This window comes from Lutra lutra, chromosome 3, assembly GCF_902655055.1.
Source record: "Lutra lutra chromosome 3, mLutLut1.2, whole genome shotgun sequence".
NCBI lineage: Eukaryota > Metazoa > Chordata > Mammalia > Carnivora > Mustelidae > Lutra > Lutra lutra.
The window spans coordinates 34,104,133-34,128,623 of NC_062280.1; the positions used below are offsets into that span (position 1 = coordinate 34,104,133).

At 39.5% G+C, this 24,491-nt stretch overlaps 1 protein-coding gene across 1 annotated transcript in view; it reads right to left on the reverse strand.

The window, feature by feature from the left end:
- Positions 1-13,510, reverse strand: part of CUL3 (cullin 3) — a 95,734-nt gene extending 82,224 nt beyond the window's left edge. Inside the window, exon 1 of the mRNA XM_047721132.1 lies at positions 12,879-13,510. Coding sequence (XP_047577088.1) covers positions 12,879-12,944 — 66 coding nt within the window. The 5' untranslated portion in view covers positions 12,945-13,510. The remainder of the gene's footprint in view (positions 1-12,878) is intronic.
- Between the last annotated feature and the right edge of the window lie 10,981 nt (positions 13,511-24,491).

Sequence of the window (24,491 nt, forward strand, 5' to 3'; positions counted from 1 at the left end):
CTTCTCCCTCTGCCTGCTGCCCAGCCTTGCTTGCGCGCTCTCTCTCTCTCTCTCTGACAAATAAATAAAATCTTTAAAAAAAAAAAGTGTGAATCTGGAAGGATATCAGTCTATTATATACTTACACATCTTGTAGGATCTGTAATAAGAGTTGGAGAGAACTACAGCATGAGCCAATTAAAACTAAAACGAAGATAACTGTATTCTTTACATCCACTATATACAAAGCACAAGAAGTCTTTAGTTCCCTGTGAATAATTTGACAAGAAATTTAGAACAGGGTGGGTGGGGGAAAAGAGTGAAAATTTGAAATTCCAGGCAATTCAGAATGACACAGCTAGAAAAAAATAAACAAGGAAAAATGCTTGATCATAATTTTGAGCTTCAGCCTCAAAAAGGTTGCTCTGGTACAAATATCTGAGGAATGGCAGTATTCTAGTCAGATACAACTAAGCCATAAATTATGTAAGGATGCTCCCTCAAGAATTATAAGCACCTCAGAGCAATATAGTCTTCCTTTATTTTATTGTACCCTTTATAACACATGGCAAAATGCCTAAGTGACTTTCAAAAAATATGATTTGAACGTGGTCCAGATACGGTTAATAATAATGATGAATCTTATTTGATTGACCAACAACTACACAATGACTTATAACATCTGCAAGCATCCCATTTATCCAACAGTTAATCTTTAAGCAACCTCAACCATCAAAAATCTAACCAAAGACCCAAGTGTTAAGGGAACAGTACAATGGGATATTCAGACTTCGCACAAGTTATTTAACTTTCCAGAATTTACTTGCTTCACATGCTTGTGGCAGAAGAAACAGGAGATGATCATGTACTGTGTGGCAATTAACAAAGTCTGTGAAAGCATCTGGCACACAGCACTTGTTCTATACATTCGTTTTCTTTACTACACAAAACTGATACAGAGCCTTACTTAATAACTTAACCTGAATGAAAGTTGAGATTGATGTTTGCTTAACTGGAACTTCTGTGGTTACAGTGGACATCAGATGGCCACAGAACTGTGCTGCTAAAAGTAATAAAATTGATGTCAAAGAGCAGAGAGAAAGATTATCAATTAGAAAAGCACAGGAGCCTAGGATAATTCTGTGAATCACAAACTGAATCTGATCAACATTCATTTGGACTCTAATATCATTACGGAACAGTAACATTTATAATGAGAACGCTGAACTATCAAAAGAAGGTTCAAGGGGCGCCTGGGTGGCTCAGTGGGTTAAGCCGCTGCCTTCGGTTCAGGTCATGATCTCAGGGTCCTGGGATCGAGTCCCACATCGGGCTCTCTGCTCACCAAGAAGCCTGCTTCCCTCTCTCTCTCTGCCTGCCTCTCCGTCTACTTGTGATCTCTCTCTGTCAAATAAATAAATAAAATCTTAAAAGAAAAAAAAAAAGGAAGGTTCAATTATAATCTGTATTTCAGTCCTCAGCATGAGTAGGCTGTTCAAAAATCAATTTGAAACAATTTTTTTTCAAGTATCAAAGATCAAACTTCCAGATTAGCCTATTGAAGTCCATGTTAAGTCACAACTGACTTGAGTACAACGTATTTCAATGACTTTTGCTTATATGAAAAAAGGTACGTGTAACATTTCACGGTCTGATGATAATCACGGTAAGATGCAATTTTAAGTACTGTCACTGAAGCAAGAAGTTTGTCACTGTCCTACTATTGGTGCTGTTTTCACAAATGAAAAAATAAAGGCCACCAACTGGGCACCCTGAAACACATTTTATCCAGAGATATAATTAGAGACCTTCCCTATTAAGAAAATCACTTCTAGTTTATATCTAAGTGCACATCTAAATCTCATGTTTCTATCCTACAATCTAAAATTATTAATTTTAATCAAAAGTGACAATATTTTCTTCTCTTTAGCTTAGGTAACTTGTTTATTGTTGTTTTTGAAATGGGTAAACCCTGTTTTTCTAAAACTATGATGATGTGTAAAAAGCTCTACAAATTGTAAATTAGTTTACACTGGAATCAGCTACCCACAGTCCAAAGGGAGAGGGGGAAAAATGTGATAAAGTATAAATTACCAGTTAGCAAATGTGATATGACAACAAAAGCCCATCGTATGAAATTATTACAAAAATCTGGTATCAAATCTGCTCAAAATTTCTCCAAAACTACCAATTCACACACAAAAAAGAGTACACAAAAATATAGCTAATTTCCCACTGCTTCGTACTATTTAACTATCATCACTGAAATAAACCATTTATTTTAAATGAAATTTAAATTTATTTTAAAGAAAATTCTAAATCCAAAACATAGGTAGGTGACTTTTACAACACTACACAAAATGTTTTACGCTACAACAGAACACACCAGCATTCCATTCCTAGACTTATGCATAAGTATACCTATTTAAATGAAACTTTTAGAGTTGGAATGAGCCTAAAATAACCAAAAATTAAAATCTCATTTTACAAATGAGGAAACTGAGGCTAAGTGGCTTAACCAGGATCACACAGCTAATCAGAGCAATGAAGAAATCTAAGTGTCCTAAACTAAGTGTCCCTCTGCTAACCCCAGGTCAACTCAATGGGTGTTCAATATTAAGATGTCTTTTTATAGTTGTATAGGCTAATGTTACCACTAAATTATTATGGCTACCGGCATGTTTCAGTTCAATCTAGAGAAAAGAGCCTTTAACTTAAATCAGGCTTCTAGTCATGGTTCTCCGTAAATTCAAGTCCTGAAAGTATCCCTTGGTAAATCATCCTCTCTAGACCTCCCTTTCTTCATCTATTACGGAAGATGGGAACAGTCTCTCAAAATCCTTCTTAGCTTTTAAAAATTAAAATATGAATACAAACAGGAGCAAACAAATTACTTGTTTATTTGGCTAGGGCTAGCATTCAGCAAAAAACCCCCACAAAAAACCCTCACACTTCTCTCATGTCTCATTTGCATATACCATGAAAAAAAGTGAATTATTTTTAAGTGCCTGATTCCTGTGCTTCAGAATTCGTTTTACTGTTTAATCTATTTAATATGTTCTCAAACACAAAAAATAAAGATTATATTAAAGCATTTTAACATGTTAACGTCAAAGAATCCCTTTTTGAAACCTATACTTAGTAAGATAAATTCCTATTGAATTGAAATTCAATAAATTCCTATTCAAAAAGTTTAAAAAAGTGTGCTATCAGCCTTATAAAGAGGAATGTGTTAACTCACCAATATGTCAACTAATGTCCTTCTCATAGGTTATAACTTTGCTTTATTCAATGCAATACACACTGGGATACCCTTAAGCAATTTATATACTCAAATTTTACTGAAAACATACTTCCATTGATTAAAAGTTCTTAATAACATTTATTCTCTTATGAGAGGTGCATTTACCTTGAATCGAGAGAGGCTTACACTTGCAAAAGCTCCTTCCACTGGCTGAAAACTAATTTTGAATTCTTTTTATAGAGTACTGCATTGTATAAGCTTTAGGGCCCCAGGATCTGCCCCTGGCTAATAATTTGAATGGCATTCTTAGAATTAATTTTCCAATATATTCCTATTAAATAAATGTTTCAGAATCTAGCAAATGCTTAACAGAATACAACTAGGCAGTGTAGTGTAGTGGGAAGAATATGAATCTTTTAATAGATACACCTGTGACCTAAATCCCAGCTCTGCCCTTTCTTAGTTGGATATGCAATATTACACATACCTTACTAGGTCTCTCTGAGCCTTAAGATTTAAAATCGTAACAACATCTAAAGGTTGTAAGGATTTGAGGTAATTTTAATTCAAAGCACCTAAAACACACTAACATAAGGTAGACATTCAACAAGTTGTTGTTACTAATGTTATAAAGCAATTTCTCATACTATCGATCCATAAACTGGAAAGAAAATAGAATTTATCATGATTACTTTCTTTTTTTTTTTTTTTTATTTTTTATTTTTTAAGGATTTTTTATTTATTTATTTGACAGAGAGAGAGATCACAAGTAGACGGAGAGGCAGGCAGAGAGAGAGAGAGAGGGAAGCAGGCTTCTTGCTGAGCAGAGAGCCCGATGTGGGACTCGATCCCAGGACCCTGAGATCATGACCTGAACCGAAGGCAGCGGCTTAACCCACTGAGCCACCCAGGCGCCCCTCATGATTACTTTCAAGAGGATAGACAAATACATACGTAAGGTTGCCCAGTCAAGAGTTGCTTCAAATAAGAATGACTTGCAATCTTATGTTAAAGAATTCCTCTTAGCAATGAAGCTTTGCTTTTATCGAAAAATATCTCTAAAGGAGCTTGTATTTTCTTAAAGTAGGTAAAGATATTCCTTTGAAGTCTTTATTCATTTGCTCAGCAGCAACCTTTCACATTTATAAAGTAAATTTGGGTCCATTCCTTTTTCAGTGATCACAAGTACTAAATGAATGAAAGTCACGAAGTTTTACTTAACTACATTTTCAACTTCAGACTGACTTTAAGAAATAAAGCAATGATTTCTAGTAGCAAAAGGTCTGAATTAGGGGTTAAGGCAACTAAACAATCAGTACTCAATTTACTATTAATTATCTCAACTTGGGCAAGCAGCACTCTCCTCAACTTTAAAAAGGCTGGATTTTAAAGCAGTGGTTAATAGAACTTTTCCAAAATGAAATCTTGTATACAAATGCCAGGTTTTAAACAGCTTTAAATAACAAGAGAAGGAGATTTTTGAAGCTACACCTAATTCTACTCCTCCTATGCCTCCAGGGTCCTGGAGACTACAAGTTTGAAAATAACTGTCCTACATAAAACATAATACATTTTTTAGTTGAAAATTCTGACTTTATGATTAGAAAATTCATTCAAATGTCTCAGTGATCCCACTGTTTATTAGAAAACACTTCCTGATGTTTCTTTTAATCCTCACAACTAATCTGTGAAAAAGACTGCTCCAGTTCCCATCTTAAAGTTGAGAAAATGAAGAGTGTATTAGTTCATTCACTCAACGTTGTTGGATACTATTGTGCTGCGCTGACAAAGATCAATACAAAAAGACTTGATGCCGCCTCTAAAAAAACACACACATTCTAATAAAAGAGATACAGACTATTCTTTGAACACTTTTGGATAGGAAAAAAAATAGTATGGTAGTTAGCATGACAGGGAAGACAGGAAAAGAACATTTTCCTTCTCTGAGACCTGAGGGAAGGCACTGAGAGAATGAGTAAAGATACAGGTTAAAGGCTACAATTGAAAAAGAAAGCTGAAGAACTTACACAAGATAACATTAGTTTTTGACAGTGAAGCAGTAGTTAAGTTTCTGGAAGAAGACAGATAAGAGAATTCTCAATAAAGAGCTTAAAGCCAGTGACTCAAGTTTGGAATAGCTCACACAGGAGAAGAGAGAGGGAGCTTACCAGGGACACACACACAAAAAAACTGCCGAGAGGCCCTGGGAGTCCAGCTTAGATACCACTATCTTCCAGTTTTCCCCAGGAGTGCACAACAGCCTAAAAAATATAAGCAGTGAAGGCAGATGGATGGAATGATCCAAGATACTTTGTGCCATTTCTGGACTTGCTCTAGAGAGGTAGTAAGAAAGAAGAGGCAACTAGTAACTGGCATCATCGTTTGGGAGAATGAAAGGGGTCTTCTTGAGGTCCAAGAGCGCATTAATGTGAGAAGGAAACAAGCAGAAAGTAGGAAAGAATAATTAAATAACAACAACTGGCATTTACTTACAATGTCTACTTTGCACCAGGTACTATTCTAAGAGCTTTACATGTATTAACTCCATTTTTACAAAGTAGGTGCTATTGTTTTCTCCTTCTTATAAAGGAGGAAAAGAGGTTAAGCAATTTGCTCATTATTACAGCTAATAAATGAAGATGTTAGGATACAATGCAACATTGGAGTTTAAGATTTCTAAAGCAATGGAATAACAAGCTCTAAGACAGAGTGAACACCACTGTAGTAAGAAGAGGCCAGGTCCATTTGATCATCATTGTATATAGTGCCTGACCTCCAGTAGGAACACATAATAAACGTATTTTAAATTGAATGAATGTCTATGCCACACACAGTGGATAAAATGAAGATCCTAACTGGAAAGAATATCTGTGAGGAAGGTATTAAAGTCTTCAAAGACTGAAGGAACATGTGTAAGAAGTTAGAGACGAGCATAGGAAATGCACAAAGAGTAGTTCACAAGGGCCCAAAGCCACAAAAAAGGATGATGAATGTGGTAATAAATTGTATGTGGGCCCAATGATTCAAGGATTACAAGGAAAACAGACACCTCAATTTAAGAAGATAAGCCAGTATTCTCAGGGCAAAGCCAGGTTTCAGATGAAAAGGCAGTAAGGAATTCTGAGAACAGGCTGAAGATACAGGAGAGTCAATCTGCAACAAAAGTAGATTATAGTGGACAGCTAAACAGGCTGGGAAGAAGGAATCATGGTGGAGGGAGTAAAAGATAAGAGTACAGCTAGTTAACAGAGAAGACTGGGCCACAGGTTTAGTCTTCTGAAGATCAAGCCAAGGGTACTGCAAATGCATCATACTATCTTTACTTTCAAGTCATTATTGTTTCAGAAGACTAGACTGACTTCAAATCATTAATGACCGACTACATCTTAAGACTTCACTTATAGTGGCAAAAACAGCAGTAAACATCTTAGAGTACTACTTGCATCAACTTACCCAATTAATCAATTACTATGGTTTGGCTTAAAGGATTAGTTTCTCATTTAATCATTCACTAACAACCCACACTGTGTCTAACACTATGCTAAGTATTTTGTGGTTCAAAAGGGTGTCTCGGTGTTAAGTTTTGGGCAGGGACCACAATCTAGTTCACGAGTGAAAACGCAAATAAAAGGAAGGAATGGAAAAAAAAAAGGGAGGAAACGAAGAAAAGCAAAATGTATTTTTAGGTAACATTTAAAATACATAGTAGAATGTACACACCAAATGAATGTGTGTGTAGACATTCATTTATTCCTTCAATAAAGTTACCTAAGAAATGACATACTTACTTCAATGATTATGTAAGAATCGTTACTGGAACTTTTTTTTTTTTGAAACTACCCCCAAGAGCCAATAGCATTCTTTTCAAGTGCCCCAGTGGTACCTAATCCTTTATCCTTTGAGACTGACTTTTTAGTGTGGTTCAAATTTGCCCTGCAGGCTTTTCAGAATAAAAAACAGTACCAAAAAAATGGCAGCATCACTAAAGTAAGCATACAATATTATAATACAACTACTTGCAAAAATAACAATCAATTTTAACATTTAAATTGTGGCATAATCATGGCTAAACAGTAACCACAGCTGAATGCTAGACAGGGTACTAATGCTTTTTTCTTTTTTTTTTTTTTTAAATCTCTCAACAACCCTGTAATATAGGTCCCACTGATAATTTCATTTCAGAGGAGGAAACTGAAGCTAGAAGGGGTTAAGTAACTTGTTAAAGATGATGTGGCTAGGAAAAGGTGTAAATGACATTAAAAATCTGGCAGCCAAAAGCCGACCATACTCTATTATACTCATTCTATTTTTTAGTCATACTCCTAACACAGATGTTGAATACTCTGAAGGGAAATTCCGTTAAAGACTATCCATAGTTTTGGGGCGCCTGGGTGGCTCAGTGGGCTAAAGCCTCTGCCTTCAGCTCAGGTCATGGTCCCGGGGTCCTGGGATCCTGGGGTCCTGGGATCAAGCCCGGCATCGGACTCTGCTCGGCAGAGACCCTGCTTCCCACCTCTCTCTGCGTGTCTCTCTGCCTACTTGTGATCTCTGTCAAATAAGTAAACAAAATCTTTAAAAAAAAAAAAAAAGACTATCCATAGTTTTATTCTTAATGAGTAGTCAAAGAAACGCAAACTAAAGCATTAGAGTACTATTTTTTCACCTATGAAATTAAAGATATAAAATGTTGGCTAAGACACTACTACACAGTAGAAACCCTGACAGGTATAATTAATTCTGAAGAATATTCACTTACGAGCAAGATTAGGATCCCAGTTCTGCCACTTACAAGCACAGTGACCTGAAGCAAATTTCTTAGGTTCTCAAGGCCTCCTTTTCTAAAACAGAGGATAGTAGTAGTACTCTATAGAGCTGTGCAAATGAAATGAGTTTACACATGCAAAGCACAGAGAACAGTGTCTGTGGCCCATGATAAGCATTCACTGAGTGTTAGCTATTATTATTCCTACTTTTCTGGAGGTCAACTGGCAATATGTACCAATTTTGTTTGGCTTAGTAACTCCATAATCATGGATAGGTTCAAATATTTATGTGCCTAAATAATCACAGTTGCATTATCTATAACAGAGGAAATATGAATTAACCAGAATCGATCAAAATACTGGTAGTAGGGAAATGGTTAAGCAAACTGAGGTGCCATAGAATACTAGTCTTTACAGATCATATCCTTAATATATTTAACGTGAGAATACTGCATTTTTTAAAAAGCTTTTTTTTTTTTTAAATGATATTGTACCTCAATTTTACTGGGTGCTCAGAAGTCTATGAAAGATTAAAAGAAAATACAACAAAATGTAAATGTTGCTTATTTCCAACCAGTAGGGTTAGATGTGATTTTTATTTATAAATTTAGATACTTAAGTATTCTATCATAAATATGCATTATTTTTATAATTAGAAAACCTACTAAAATGAATTCATTGCTTTGACAGATTGTGACTGAATAGTTTTCACAATACACAGATAGACACTAATTGCAATTCCTATTATACCTCAGTGATTTGTGCTTACTAGTAACATCTTTACTTTTTTGCTGCATTTACAATGAATAAATGAGATCTATTTTCAAACTTGCATTATTTGAAACTACAAATTGTCCAGTAACTTTTATAAAATTTAAGAAAACTGCTAACAAACATCAGATGATCTTCAATGAAAATAAGATAAAAAATTATCTGATAGTTGGGAGCAATTTAGAAAACAAAGGGAGGACATACTTTTTTTAGTCTTAATTATATAACCTTTACGAACTAGAGAAATGCTGTTATTAGCTACATTTAATGAATGATGTACAAACAAATGAAGCTTTCTCTACCTTGTCTCAATGAACTGACCTTATTTAAAAGGCCAAATTCTACATTATACTCTATACTCTAAAATAATTTCAAATTCAATACTGGTACTTTAATTTTCCAGGCTCCTCTAAACTGCTATCTAGGAAGATAATGCAGAATATAAATATCTTATAAATAACTACTTTAAGTTTTGTTTTTTAACTTCTAAAGCCAGAGAGGTACTAACAGTTACAACATAGCTGGCTGTCCTGAAACTGTCAAACAGAAAGAATCAATCTAAGTATAGGCAACACTTTAATGAATCTGTTATACCTTACTCCATAATTTCTCTGTTAGAGAATGAAAAATACTTAATTCCCCACCCTGTGTGATTTGCAAGACTATTATTCAGCTTTCCTGTACATAGTTCAGGTAGTCGTAGACAACAATTACTTTCTCTAAGGAAGAGAAATCTATTACGAAGATCAAAGCTGTTCCCCCAAATCTAGCAAATTTTACAACAGCTAGGAAAAACAAAAACATTAACTGTTCCCAATTGTCATTAAACTCTTGCGTTCTTAAGTACATCACATATGATCTTGAAACTCCTCTCTTTCTAATGTCATTCACTCTGTGGTTTCCACCTAACAATAACCTCCACATCACTGTCTATGCTACACAGGTGGAGCTCTGTGAAGCTCATCTAGGATTATGAAGTGGACATCAAAACCAAAGATTCTTCACCATGATTTAGCATGCTTTTTTAAAAGCTGAAACAACTTTCAGATCACACTCTAAAGACAATCCCTTTCACAATATGACTCGTAACTCTGAAGACTAAGATAAGAAAGGACTATTAGAAGAGAGAAGAATATTTTCAAACATAGCCTTTCCAATCCAATCAAATTTTTCAAGCCCACGTGGACAAAACCCATGTGGAAAGTACAAGTGATGAGGAATGGCTTTTCAAAGATAAGGACAAAAGGTTCACCTGACAGCAACTAATCCTACATAGTGGAACAAAAACTCTGGAGTGAGATATTCAGCAACAGCAAGGCAAGAAGAGCAGGAACTTCTTGGGGCAGCACTCTGATCCAAATCCATATAGCTTCCAGGAGTTTCACAACTACAGCCTCCTTCCTTAACAAAGTTTTGTGGCCCTTGCTGTTAATTTTGGGTACCAGGAAAAAAGGGGAAAAAAAAAAAAAGATGTGAAATGACATGCATTTTGTGCGGTGCAGGAAACCTTACAAACTGAAATAAACTCTAACTCCATCAACAATTTTTAAATCCAGAGAGTCCCTATTGGTCTCCATCTTAAAAATAAGTAATTTCTCTTAAAACCTTATGAAAAGTTTTACTTAAAATTGTGCATAAAACTGTGTTATGACCTTTTACTCTTGTGAACAATGATGAAGGCATTCAAGACACTAAAAAGAGCCTGATTTTACTGATGGGACTGTATCTGGAATAGGCTTACACATCTATAAAATAACCTCTAAGTTCACTTACCACTCTATTCTGCAATGAAAACAACCTCAAAACATATTTTTACACTTTCTACACCTCAATTTTATAAAACAGAATCTGAAATGAGCACCTGAGACCTTTGGTTAAACTACAATTTTCTTAAACTACAGTACCTACAATATGTCCAAAGATTAATGCAAATACTATAGCTGTAAATAATGTACATATGTACACATATAAATACTATTTTTTCTTTACAGAATACTACACCTTTACTACTAGAAGACTGCTAACCTGGAAGAAAAAAGAAATTTTGAAATGTCTATAAGGTACTCAAACATTCACCAAAGGGTAAGTCATGAAATATCATACCACTGAGGCATCTATCTATTCTTAATGAGGGCTCAAGGAACAGGGACTTAAAAATTTTTATATTAAAAGGTATAAAGGTTCTTTTCAGTGGAAACTACTTATGAAGATTAACACTCACAAAATGAAAAACTATGCTTTTAAAAATTAGCAGACATTAAACTGAGTATCAAACACAAATCATTTATAAACTTCATTAAAAGATTTTAGAAAATTTTAGATGGCAACAAGTTATGAACAGAAAAGGTCCAAATTAGCTCACAACCATAAACACTACTTTAAAAAAAAATCAGTTTCAACACTGCGTGCTAATCTATCATATATTATACTCTTTCACTAAAGGAATAATGCAATTCTCTCCTGTCTCTTCCAATAATATACAACATCCAGAAAGAAGGGATCTTGATCTTCAAGCAGTACTTATTTCAAGCTCCTAGAACGGTGCCTGGCACACAGTACTCTGTATTTATTGAACGAATGAGGGAATGAAGACCAGGGGAACAGGTAAAACCTAAAGAGACGACAAAGCTGATCACATTTAAAGGTACAACTGGTTAATCACAATATTAACAAAACTGAGTTAATGTTATATGTGAGCTATTCCACATTTTCGTAATAAATCTGAATTAGAAGAACACAGACTTCAAAAATGGCAAATTTTCCCTAGAAAACTTGTATAAAACTATTTAAAATTCATAACAATTCTAAATTCTGGTCAAAATGTTCACAACTGACTTAGCAGCAAAACTAACATTACCCCAAAATTCATAAACCCAGCTCACTTCATTACAAGGGAAAACACGCTAATCGACTTCATTAATTCCCTTTGGTATTAGTAAGTCTTGCCTCAGTGCAAATTACACTTCTGAAAAAGCAAGCTTAAAAAAGTGAATTCAAACCCCATTCTCCCCCATCACAAGGTTATGTTTATAATCCTAAAGCATTCAAGATCTTTCTCTAGTTTTACTGTTCTAAAATCTTCAGTTCAACTGCGAGTTTGTCTGTCTTGACGTATACCTGTTACTGTAGCGATGTGAGCCAAGTATGTCCAGTTTCTGTTACAACAGTTTATTTTAATTGCTTGCCATTGGCTATCTGAATCAGGTATGACATCCGAAGTTATACCCTACATGCTTAATACTTCAACCATATGACTCAACGTAATGCTAAAAAAGAAAGTTTCTAAACAACACGTTTGCTGTCACTAAAACCTATAGAGTAGAGCAACTCGGGGTAGTGACGACTCGTTCTTTTGGGCTTCCTTGGCTAAGAAATGGAGAAACAATTGTCCAATGTGTTTTCTTTTGCTTCCCCTTGACCCTCCTTCGAGTGGCGGGGCAATTCCTGCACGAGAGAGTTTGTAAAGTGCTTTGGAAGCCTGTGGATGAAAGAGGCTGTAATTACAGCTGATGTTAGTACGTTACTATTGAGCATTACAGGGAACCACTGTCACTGCGTCGGGGGTAGACTGGTGGCAAAACCCTTCCTGAGGAGGGGGAGAGAGAGGGAGAGGACAGTCCCCTTCATCATCCTAAAGGTCTGACTGGCCACCTTTGGGGCTAGGTTATTTTTCAAACTGCAGCGAGACCACACGTGAAAAGTTACACACACGCCCCATACACGGAGGACTTCCACAGTCCTCGTCCCTGCAGTCTGGTGGTCCCGGGAAGTGAGCAGGGAGAGAAATACGAGGGGTTGGGCCTATACCCCAGGAATGTGCGAAGGTGCTGGGACCGGCCAAGGGGCCCTGGCCGCAGCCGACGCCCGCTGGTTGGCCGGAGCAGTAGCTCCTTGGCGGGTGCGCGGCGCCGGGCGCCGGGCTCCGGGCTCCAGCGCGGGAGGGCGGCCGCGCCGGGGCCCCGCGCCGCCCGGTTGCCGGGAAGGCTCGCGCCCCGCGGCCGGCGGCGTGGGGGAGGGGAGGCCGGGCCTGCGGCCTGTTGGGGGAGTTCAGCCCGGGCCTCGCGTGCGGCTCTCCGCCGGGCCCCCGGCCCTGGGGTCCCAGGCGCCGAGGAGAGACTCACCGGAAAGGCCCGGATCCGCATCTTGGTGTCCTTCCGGCTGCCCGTGCCTTTGCTCAGATTCGACATGGTGCTCGTCCCCTCCCCGGCGGCGGCTTCGGGTCGCACTCCCGAGGCGCCGGTGTCACATTTAAGGCGGGCGGGGAGGCGAGGGGCTACGCTGGGGGCGGCGGCGGCGCGGCCCCCGGGCTGGGCTAGGGAGCTGGCCGGCCGCTGGGCGGCCGCGGCGGGGGCGGCAGCGGCTCGGGCTCCGGCGGCTCGGGCTCGACTGGGGGGCTGCGCTGGCGCGGCGGCTCCGCGAGTCCCCCTCACGCCCGGCTCGGCTCCCTTTATCGCGCTCCTCCGCGATGGCGGCGGCGGCGGCGACGGACAAACATCTCACTGCGCAGGCCGAACGTCCTCCTCCTCCTTCTCCTCCTCCGCCTCAGCGAGACGAGATCCGGCCCAGAGGGTGGAGGGGGGAGGAGGAAGGGAGGAGAGCCGGAGAGTGGAGAGATTGGGGGGAGGGGGGTGGGAGGACGGGAGGGGGAAGCAAGCGGCCGCGGCGGGGGACGCTCAGATCTCGCGAGAGGAGGGCGAGCGCGCTGCTCCGGGTGGGGCGGGGCGAAGCTTAGGAGCGGGAGGGGTCAACTGGAGGAGAGGAGGGAAATGAGGAGATAGGGAGTGGGAGGGACCAGCAGGGCGGGGAGGTGGGAAAGGGGCGGGGCTGAAGGCGGGAGGAGAAAGCTGCCTTTTTGAAAGAGGAGCGTAGGAGACGAAGCTATGGGAGGAGGTGGTTGCTGATTGGTGGAGCGCGGAGGAGGGGGGTGGGGGCCCTGATCACGTGGACGGGGTGGGCGGGGTAAGTTCAGAGAGCCGGAGCAGGACAGTAGTGGGCTGGGTCTTCCTGGGCTGGGCGGGGTAGGGTCTGGCCGAGATTGGCGGGGGGGGGGGGGGGGGGGGCAGGGCCCAGGGCTGGGGCCGCGGCCGGGGCGGGGCTCTGGGCTGGGCCAGGAGGAGGGCAGTCTCGGGGAGGAGCTTAGGGGAGCTAGGTGGATAACTAAGTCCTAGAACTGGTTCTGTGCTCTTCTAGGGCAGATGAACTAGGGAGGGTTACTTGAGCAGAAGCCGGAAAGTGGAAGAAGAGTTTGTGCAGGAGTTACCTGCAGTTGTTAGAAATTAGCGTACTGTATGTATACGAGATCGTCGGATCGGATGTGCACAATCCTCTCAGGACTGAGGGGTGGAGATGTTAATCCACAAAATTTCCTTAAACTGCAGAAGCCCTAAGACCTCTTGATTCATTGATCTTTCCTAGGGGAACCCAGGACTTTATAGCGTTAAAATCTCTTTTTCGTTATCATTGAAGTAAAATGACAGCTCCCTTCATGTAGTGCAATATTTTGGTAAGTGATGAAATATAGAGGATAGGGTGATAGAAACCTGTCTTTAACCTGCCAAATCATGTTTACCATTACCAAGAGTGTTGTCGGTTTTGAAAGCCAAAATTATTGTCTTTGATTCCAGTTTGATGTAATTTTGGAGGGTTTTGTTTTATTTTTGTCATTGCAGCCAAAAGGTCTAGTTGGATTCATCAGTTTTGCCTTTTATCTTTTTAGCTATTATGAATTTTGCTTCCGAATATACCTCTTCGCTGAATTGATATTATATTTGGACTTCTGACACTGCAAAAAAGATATGTGAGTTCTCACTGAAGTCTGTAATCTCTTTTTTTTTTTAAGATTTTATTTATTTATTTGACAGACAGAGATCACAAGTAGGCTGAGAGGCAGGCAGAGAGAGAGAGGAGGAAGCAGGCTCCCTGCTGAGCAGAGAGCCCTATGTGGGGCTCGATCCCAGGACCCTGGGATTATGACCTGAGCTGAAGGCAGAGGCTTTAACCCACTGAGCCACCCAGGTGCCCCTGAAGTCTGTAATCTTTTAAATAAGAACCTATTGTTGGGATGGATACCTGCATATGGAAGTTGAGGTTTTAATACTTTATTTATTGTAATACTTTTTAATACCTTTATAAAAGCTAGGGTGTTAATACTTTTTCATTACATTTGGAAGCTGGAGTTTTATACTCTTAAAGTAAGTAAACAAATGTTCTTTTTTTGTGTGTGTGATAAGGTTGAATTTGGCCCAAGTTAACTTAATCATGATGACCGAATTTAGGAATGTTGTGCTTTCGTCCCCTATTTGGTTGACTACTCCTTATTTTCTTGCTTTGTTTTCTGGTATTTACTAACTAAAATTTGAGTTTAAGAAATAAGGATATTGCTTGAAGCAGTACCTCTGTAAATATTGAAGCTAAAAATAGGTCACCAAGAATTGGGTTGATAAGGTAGGATTGGGAAGGGCTCTGATTTAAATATAAGATAGTAGGAGTCTTGGGTAGGAGTTTATAATCTGTATGCTGATTGGATCTTCATTTCCATAATCATTAGAGTATAATAACAACTGAATGTTTTCCTATTGGTTGCATTATCATATGGCCCAGTTTCCTTGTAATAAAAGACCATTTCTAGAGCCAGCTCTATCAGTTTATTAGCTATATTTTGTGTCTTTTTGGGCAAGAGGCCTCATCTGTAAAATGGGGGAAAAATAATACTTCTTTCTTGGGCTACTGTGAAATTTAGATGATTAACACATTTTTAAAAGCCCTAAGAGCAGCGCTCTGCACGGAGTAGCCACTTTACACCCATTGGCTATTATTATCATGGGTATACTATGATAAGGTCAAGGGTATACTATCTATTCTCCTTCATTCAATATGTATTTTTTTAATCACTTGTATCCTTTATAAATGAATCTTATTTTAAAACTAAGTCAGTCTCCAACATTTGGATTTCTCAGAACAATAAAACATTTTTCGAAAAGCTGAGGAACTAATACACGCTTGGCAACTTTATTTTGGCAAATAAGAGCATTAGAAAAGAATAATTAGCATAGACTAGCCTCGTTATCTTGGTTTTTTTTTTTTTAAAGTATTTTAACCATGGAAACAAGAGAAAGTAATTTTTGAATAAAGGACTTTAAAAAAAAATAAAGATTTTATTTATTTATTTGACACAGAGCAAGCAAGAGAGACACAGACCAAGCCAAGCAGGGTGAATGGCAGGCAGGGTAGAAGAAGGCTTCCCGCTGAGCAAGGAACCCCATGCAGGGCTCAGTCCTGGGATCCCAGGATCACTACCAAGCTGAAGGCAGACGCCTAACGGACTGAGCCACCCAGGTGCCCCAAAGATAGTTTTTTTTAATTAATTTACTCTTATGAAAAATAATACAGTGAGCTGATTTTGTTATTTCATCATGAACCTGAGAAAAGGTAATGAGCCAGCATTTAGGAACCTTCTGAATTAGTACATATTTCCATGTAATTGTGAAGCATATAATCACCTTTTAATTTACAATATATTTGTTTTGTGAACCCAGATTTTTTTCATATGCTGGTTTTGCTCAAGCAAAATTTGGCTGCATCTTAAAAGAATTATTGTCAACTGCATCTTTTGTTAGGCTTTTACCCACAATAGGCCAAGAAAAACTCTTCAAAATGAATTTTCCACTGACATTAAGAAATCCACTGCTAATTTATTTGTTCATTTACTCAAGAACTGCTTATTTAAGTCTGCTAGATGTTAGTCACTAAGGGGAATAAGACACACGAGACCTGCCATCACTAAACACAGAGTCCTTTTCACATCTCAAAATTTGGAAACCACAGACCCAAGTTGGATTTGGCAACAACTTCCTATATGCTCCAGTCCTGAAATCAGAGATTTTCCTGCCTAGAAGACCAGCAATCTCAAAACATGTATGAAATATTGTCTAAAGCAGCAGACTATTCTTCTGTACCTAATGGAGTTCTGTGATTTTTAAGTAGCAAATGAACTTTCAAAATACTAGTTTTTCTGCCAACTGCCACCTGATCTAGCAGAGAACGCAGGGCTGCAATAGGAACTCACTAGATGTTGCAGGCCTGCCGGGTAGTATTCTTAATGATGCTGACCATGTCCTGACCCAGGAGAACAGTGGCCCCATTTTCATTTATTTGTATGGAACACGTGCAGTCAGAGAAGCCAGGAGGCTGAGTGGGCCAGTGCCTTTTCTACATCCCAGTCTAAAATAGCATGGGCTATGAGAAGCCAACAAAAGGGAATAGCCTCTTCTTGACCATGAGTTTCTAGGTATCCAGGATACCAACCCACTTTAATCACTAATTTGATTGTATAGATGTTGGTTATTAAAAGAGCTGACAGCCTACCAATTCAATTAGACCTGTTCGATGGTTTTGAAGAGGCAAAGACTGTTAGGGAAAGATGTATGGTTTTCAGATTAAGAGGAGGAGGATTAGAGATACCATCACTTCATTGAAAATAAGAGCTAGATCTACTTTCTTCCTTGTCTCCAATAGACAACCAGTAGGTATTGTAGGCCATTTAATTTATACATATTTATAGAGTAGTAGCATTCATATGTGCTTATAAGATGACATGTTATAGGAGTATCCTGTTGAGAATGTAACCCCCAAAACTTACATATATGAAAATTATAGGTTTTCTGTATGTACATTTTCTACTTTGTCCTTAATATATACCTCCAGAACAAGAAGCCTGTAAGATGTGAGGGCACATGAGAAAAGTTACATCTTGAATTAAAAATCTTAAATGTCTGTTGTATCATAAAAACCCATCTCCATTTTCATAATTTTGTCATGCTAAATAAAATCATCTCACGGGCAGCTCTGGAAACTTTGTAGTTAGCCTGGGCAGTGTTCTGTCTTCCATATTTATCAAGCAAGTTAATATTGTGGAATAAAAATACCTATCTATACAGCCAACTGAATTTAACAATATAAATTCATGATTTAAAATTATAGGTATTGCATGCAATTTTGTAATTTTATTTTGAAGAAAAAGAATTTATTTTGTGGAAAAAGAATTTCCTCTTTCCGATAGCAGTAACTATGTTAAGAAACCTCCAGAGGGCAATTATGAATATGTATTGCTTTCCTTCATGATAAGTAAAGTATATGTTGAATTTTATAACTCATCATCTCTGTCTTTGTGAAGTAAGTTGATTTTGGAGTTGAGATAAAGCATGTTTCCAAAGAAGCTATTAAATTTTACGCTAGATATAGTAATTGTGTGAATTATAAATACAATGGTCAGCAGTTAGCATATGTAATAAAATAACATTATTGTCAAACTTGTTCGATAAGCTATTTATCTTTAGTTCATAGTTAAATGGTATTCTTTACTATATCTTGAACTAGTAAAAATCAAAATTTGGATAAAATAAAGGAGTGTTGGTAGAGGTGAAGAATAACCTTTAAGAGACTAAAAAATAAGAAGAAAATTGTTTGGACCAATTTCTAGCTACATATTGATATAATGAATTAATTCCTAAAGAGAAATTGATTTGAAGTTGTTGGTTTCTGAATCTTCTAGTTCTTGAATATCTGGCTATTGGGCAGAAGACCCACTGAATGGGCAGTTTTGAGAAAGAGACAACATGAGCGCCTTCATTTTTTTTTTTTTAGATTTTATTTATTTATTTGACAGAGGAGATCACAAATAGGCAGAGAGGCAGGCAGAGAGAGAGGAGGAAACAGGCTCCCTGCTGAGCAGAGAGCCCGATGTGGGGCTCCATCCCAGGACCCTGAGATCATGACCTGAGCCGAAGGCAGAGGCTTAACCCACTGAGCCACCCAGGCGCCCCACATGAGCGCCTTCTTAAACGAAACCGGCAACTCTAATCTAGTTGAAAATCTTTTAAAGAATTTTCATTTATGAGACATTAAAAGTAGTACTTCTCTACTACTGAAATCCTAATCTTTGTTGAAGAGTGCCTATCTCTCCATGAACATTTATCTTTGGGGAAAAGTTGCTTTAGGTGCCTGGATTGTTAAGGTACTTCCGCATTCTTTAAATTAATTATTGTAATGATATTTGTCCTTTATTTGGGGGGGGATGCTTTCTCTTACCACCCTGATTTCTTGTTTTAAAGGATTCACCCATTGGATGTGGTCTTAGTAAGTGCTGGTGTTCACTTCCTACCACAATAGCCATTCCTCTCTACTTTCCAGCTGAGCCTAGGGATGGATAACGTGGACCCAGGCCGTCAGACCCTCTCTCCTAGAAACTCTTGAGTAGGACACAGGATGAGCATGCGGGCAGTGACATTGGGTGGTGTAGGCTCTCCCTCCTGAATGACTAGCTGCCATTCCTGCTCCTTGGCTGTCCAGCAGACCCCTGGTTCCTGTTTGTTCTCCAAACAGGAGATGTTCCTCCCATCTTCCTTCATTTCTTTATCATTATTATACATTTTCTAAGTGTAAGTATAGTTTACACACATTACATTGGTTTCAAGTGTACAATGTAGTGATTCAACAAGTCTACACGTTATGCTATAGGCACCCCACTTGAGCTATCATCTGCCACTATGCAATGCTGTTACAATATCATTGACTATATTCCATATGTTGGATCTTTTATCCCTGTGACTTATTCATTCCATAACTGGAAGCCTGTATTTCCTGCTTCCCTTCACCCATTTTGTCCATCCCCTACCATTCGACCTTCTGGTAACCATCAGTTTTCCGTATGGTTCTCTGTATTTATGGGTCTCTTTCTGCTTTCTGTTTGTTTATTCATTTTGTTTTTTACCACATTCCCTCATTTCTGTGACTCCAAACATCCCTCCCCCAAATTCCATTTTTGCTTAAAATAGTCAAAATTTGTTTCTGCTGCATATTAGTCAGGGTCCTGGCAGGAAACAGATGGCTTACTCAAACAGGGAAATTGAGGCGGGTTTAATTCAGGGCTACTTACAGAAGTGCGGGCAGAGTTAAGGAGTGATCAAGGGGTGATGAAACATCTTGGGACTAGTAGCAGTCAGGAATCTTGCAACACTTCTAGGCTAGAAGGGCTAAGAGAAGAAGTGGCCAACAGACTTGGAGAGAGAATTCTTTCTGTATCTAAGGGTTTGGACTGCCTAACAAGCTGAGGCCTTAGGAGAGGACCCAAGGTGCTGGCACAGTAGGGAAACAGCCAGGGGAGAAAATATCCCAGCCTCACTTTCCCCTGGACTTCTGGCGGGTGGCCTCCATTGGATGAATTTAACCAGAAGCCACAAAGCAAGGGAGCCCATTGACAGAGCCCATAATTGTCAGCCTTCTGAGACACAGAACAGAGTAAAGAAGGGTGGAAAATGGATCTGGAGAGGCAAACAGAGAATACCCATGTAGAGTGCTTGCAAACAGACTTTTGGTTGATAAAGAAAAAGAGACCTATACATTAATTTGTTTAAAGCCCCTCATATGGTTGTAGAATCTGTGTGCTGTAGAAAATTTACTTGCTGAGGAAATAAATGGAGGCTGATATCCAAGGTGGGTGCCCTGGCAAGTGCTATCATCACCTGATAGAGTTTCTGTTTCCTTAACCAGAAATGCCAACTGCCCTCTAAGTTATGATGGAATGGGGCTGGATTTCTCTGGGTGGTGACCAGGGCTCTTTGGCCTTTTGTAATTCACATGAAAACCATCATATACACTAGCAGTGTCTGTGCATTGACAATACTTTAGACTGTGAAATAATATAGCACCATGGGTGAGTGGCAACTCCGAAATCAAACTACCTGGATTCTAATCTGAGTTCTGCAGTGTATCGGGTGAGTGCCATTCATTTCCATCAGTAAAATTAGGTTAAGAGTAGCGCCAGCTTCATGAGGCTAGTATGAGGATCAAATTAAATAATGTAGGTAAAGTTTTTGTATAACACTGGCCACATAGTTTGAATCCAAGGGCTATTAGTGATTATTTCATGGCTAATTACTAATACCATTTTTAAAAAAGATTTATTTATTTTAGAGAGAAAGCAAGCACAACCAGGAGGGGCAGAGGGAGAGGAGGAGAGAATCCCAAACAGACTCCATGCTAAGCATGGAACCTGATGAGGGGCTGGATCTCATGACCCCTAGATCACGACCTGAACTGAAACCCAGAGTTGATGCGCAACTGACTGTGCCACCCAGGGGCCTGACTAATACCATTTTGACCCTTTGGTCTAGGTTTGGTAAATGACAGACAAGTGTTAACTGGTTTCTACATTCATGCAGTCACTGCAGCACCCTGTTTGCTCCACCTATTATACCCCAGAGCCCAGCCCCATCACCCGCTACATGGTGGCCTCCTATCATCCGTATCTGTACCTATATGTCCATCCTCTCAATTGCATCATTTTCCAATCTGCATTCATCTTCCCTGCAACTTTTCCTTGGCCAATTCGCTAGCTTTCTCTTATCAGGGGAGGAAGTTCCCCAGTTATCTGTCCTCATAGACTTAGGAGCAGCAATGCCCCTAAAAACAAATGAAAAGAGGAAACAATGGTGGGAACTCTGCTTTGACTTTCAAACCAGGTCAACATCTTCAACAAGCTTTCAATTACTGACACTCTCTCTGTGCTTTGAGATTTGGTTTCCCCACAATTCTAGGAGGAAAACTTTAAATCTGTCATACTTATTTTAAGGTTAAATAAGAGACTTTTAAAAATAAACACACAAACATGTATCCCTACTTCTCACGGTCTTTCTTATACCATGTTCTTTCTTGCTAAAACTTACAAATGATAAACTTCGGATCTGTAAGTCACATACGCGCCAATTTATCATTTGTGCTTTGGCATTCCCTTCCCCACTGCCATGTCACTCTTGTCATATACAAGAGGATGGCTAAGCTGGGCCTTACATCATTACAATAACTGAAAAATAAGTACATGGCAAATTAAATTCATCCTTAAGATTTTGGTCAAAGAGTGATGCTATATTATCTGTAATATTTTTATGTCTACTGATATGAAGGCAGTTCTTTCCATAATTGGGCCCAGACTTTTATTTTATTTTATTTTTTTTAAAGATTTTATTTATTTATTTGACAGACAGAGATCACAAACAGGCAGGGAGGCAGGCAGAGAGAGAGGAAGGGAAGCAGGCTCCCTGCTGAGCAGAGAGCCCGATGCGGGGCTCGATCCCAGGACCCTGGGATCATGACCTGAGCTGAAGGCAGAGGCTTTAACCCACTGAGCCACCCAGGCGCCCCCCGGGCCCAGACTTTTAGAAGCCAAAGAAATGGTCCATGTAGCTCTTATTGAATCAACTCATTCACTACCAGCTTTTGGTGAACTTAAACAGCTAGCGTGTAACATGACACTAACCAGTGTTATATGGGAGCGAGTGACTGGGTAGGAATAGGGAAGGATTGCACATTAACTGAATATAAGTAACTGAATATAAGAACAAGCCTGCAGACTTTCCTCTACAGCCATACCTGGCATGTAGTTTGAACTCAAAGATTAGCAATTATCTTATGGTTATATCAAAGCACTCAAGTAGATGAGCATCTGAGGAAATATATGAAATCAGATGACTATTAACAACTAAAATTTTTCATAAAAAAGTACATCTGAATTAGCTAAGTTATTTTTTTGCTTCCAGGAACAGAAAACCTAACTCAAATTGGAGTAAGCAGTTATCAAATCCATTAAGTCACGTAAAAAGCAGTCCAGAGTTAGTACGGATCCCTGGCATGGTCCAACAGGGCTCTGGCCCAGCTCTCTGGCAATTCTCAAGGCCCTGCCCCGGGGGGGGGAAAACACCTAGAGGTGTTACGGGTAACTCTTCACCAGACACAACAAAGTCCAGACTAGAAGAAGAAGAGAGACTGTCTGTTACCAGCTGAGAAACTATGCCAAGAAGCAGCCCAGGAGACTCTCTCATGGTTCACAGGCTAAGACTAGGTTACATGTCTATTTTAACCCACACAGTGGCAAGGGTGAATGGGCAGAGTTTATACTAAATACTGGGGTAGGATAGATATTGTGACTCAACTATTACCACCTATTAGTACAGAGCACATTTATCTGTGAAGAGATTTTTACATAGAAATTAATGAGTTTGAGGAAGTTCGGTGGGAAGTGTGTGTGTGTGTGTGTGTGTGTGTGTGTGTGTGTGAGAGAGAGAGAGAGACAGAGAATAATAGGGTGTTTGGTTAATGAAGTGGGCAAGGGAGCACAATCTCAGGCCTTGAAATACACTGAAAGAATAACCCTTAAACCCTTATCTGTATAAGGAGATCAAAGAGAAGAACGTCAGAGCAAGGGACCCATAGAAATGTGCAGCTTGTTTCAAAAAACATACCATGGACATGCACATTTACACAGACACCTGCACACTCCTTTCAGGGACTGTAAGCTTTTCTTTCAGAGCCACTGGAAAAACCTTGTTCTTTGCTCCCTGCTTCATGAGATGTATAGACAAAGGTAGCCACAGGCAAATAAGGACAAAATGGTTGCCCACATAAGGCAATTTGACAGGTGATGAAGGGTCCTTGTTACCCTCCAAACTCTCCCCTCTAAGAACAGAACAAAACAAGCCAAATGCACAAAAACACAGATTAAACCAGCCATCCACTTAGGTGGGCAAGAGAGTTAGACATGGGATACTGTGTGAGAGGTGCCGAACTGTCTCTCTGAACCCAAAAACACTCCACTCTCAGCCCCAAAGCCAACAAACGGTCCCACAATCGGGTAAAGCGTTAGGTTCTGAGATTTTTTCAAAAGTAAATGCTGTGGGAAGAAAACTCCATTAAGCCTGCAAAACCTTAGCATTCATTATTACATCATAGAAACAAGCGTACCTGGAAACAAGCAAATTCCCTAGAGAGGCAGGATCTTTTAAAAAGGGAAAAGCAACTTTATCAATTCACCTGTATTCCCAACAAGACAAGCAACTGATGTAAAGCGCATGGGAAGATAATGTGACCACTGGATTCACATAACGTGCCCTATCTGAGCCAACAGATGGGGAAGAAAGCATCAAGTTAAAACTCTGGGGAGAGGGGCCTGTGTGGCCCTCTGGGAGCTCCTCCTCTCCTAGCCCCGGCACCGCATGGGCATCCTCAGAGTCTCTTCTCCACTCCACTTCCTGCTTGTGAACAAGAGGTTGGCTCCTCTCTACGTTTCCATGGAAATTAATAAAGACATTTCCTAAGAATGAACTATGACCTTGGGTTCATTTTAGCCCCTCCTCAAGGGAGTATGTGAGAACTTTGTAATGGGATTTTTAGCTCAGAAATGTTTATACTTGATGCAGAAATGTTTATTGATCATTCTGGAACCTTTCAAGCTCTTTTTTTTTTTTAAGATTTTATTTATTTGACACAAGAGTATGAGCACAGGGAGTGGCAGGCAGAGGGAGAGGGGGAAGCAGGCTCCCCACTAAGCAGGGACCCCAATGCGGAACTTGATCCCAAGGCCCTGAGATCATGACCTGAGCTGAAGGCAGCCGCTTAACCAACTGAGCCACCCAGGCATGCGAGCTTTCAAGCTCTTGATCCCATTTTCACTGTTTGATAGTAAAGGCGTGTGTGTCTCTCCAAGATGTAAAGAACTGGTGTAACAAAGAGATTCCTTTTTGGGAACAGAAGTTCATATTTTAGGTCAGATCTATTCTTAATAATTTATTGCCTTTTTCTTTTTCTTTCTTTCTTTTTTTTTTTTTTTACATTCTCTTAAGTTCCTAAAAATAAAAAAATATCTAAAGTACATTTTCTGGTGTTTTAATCAGATGCACTTATAC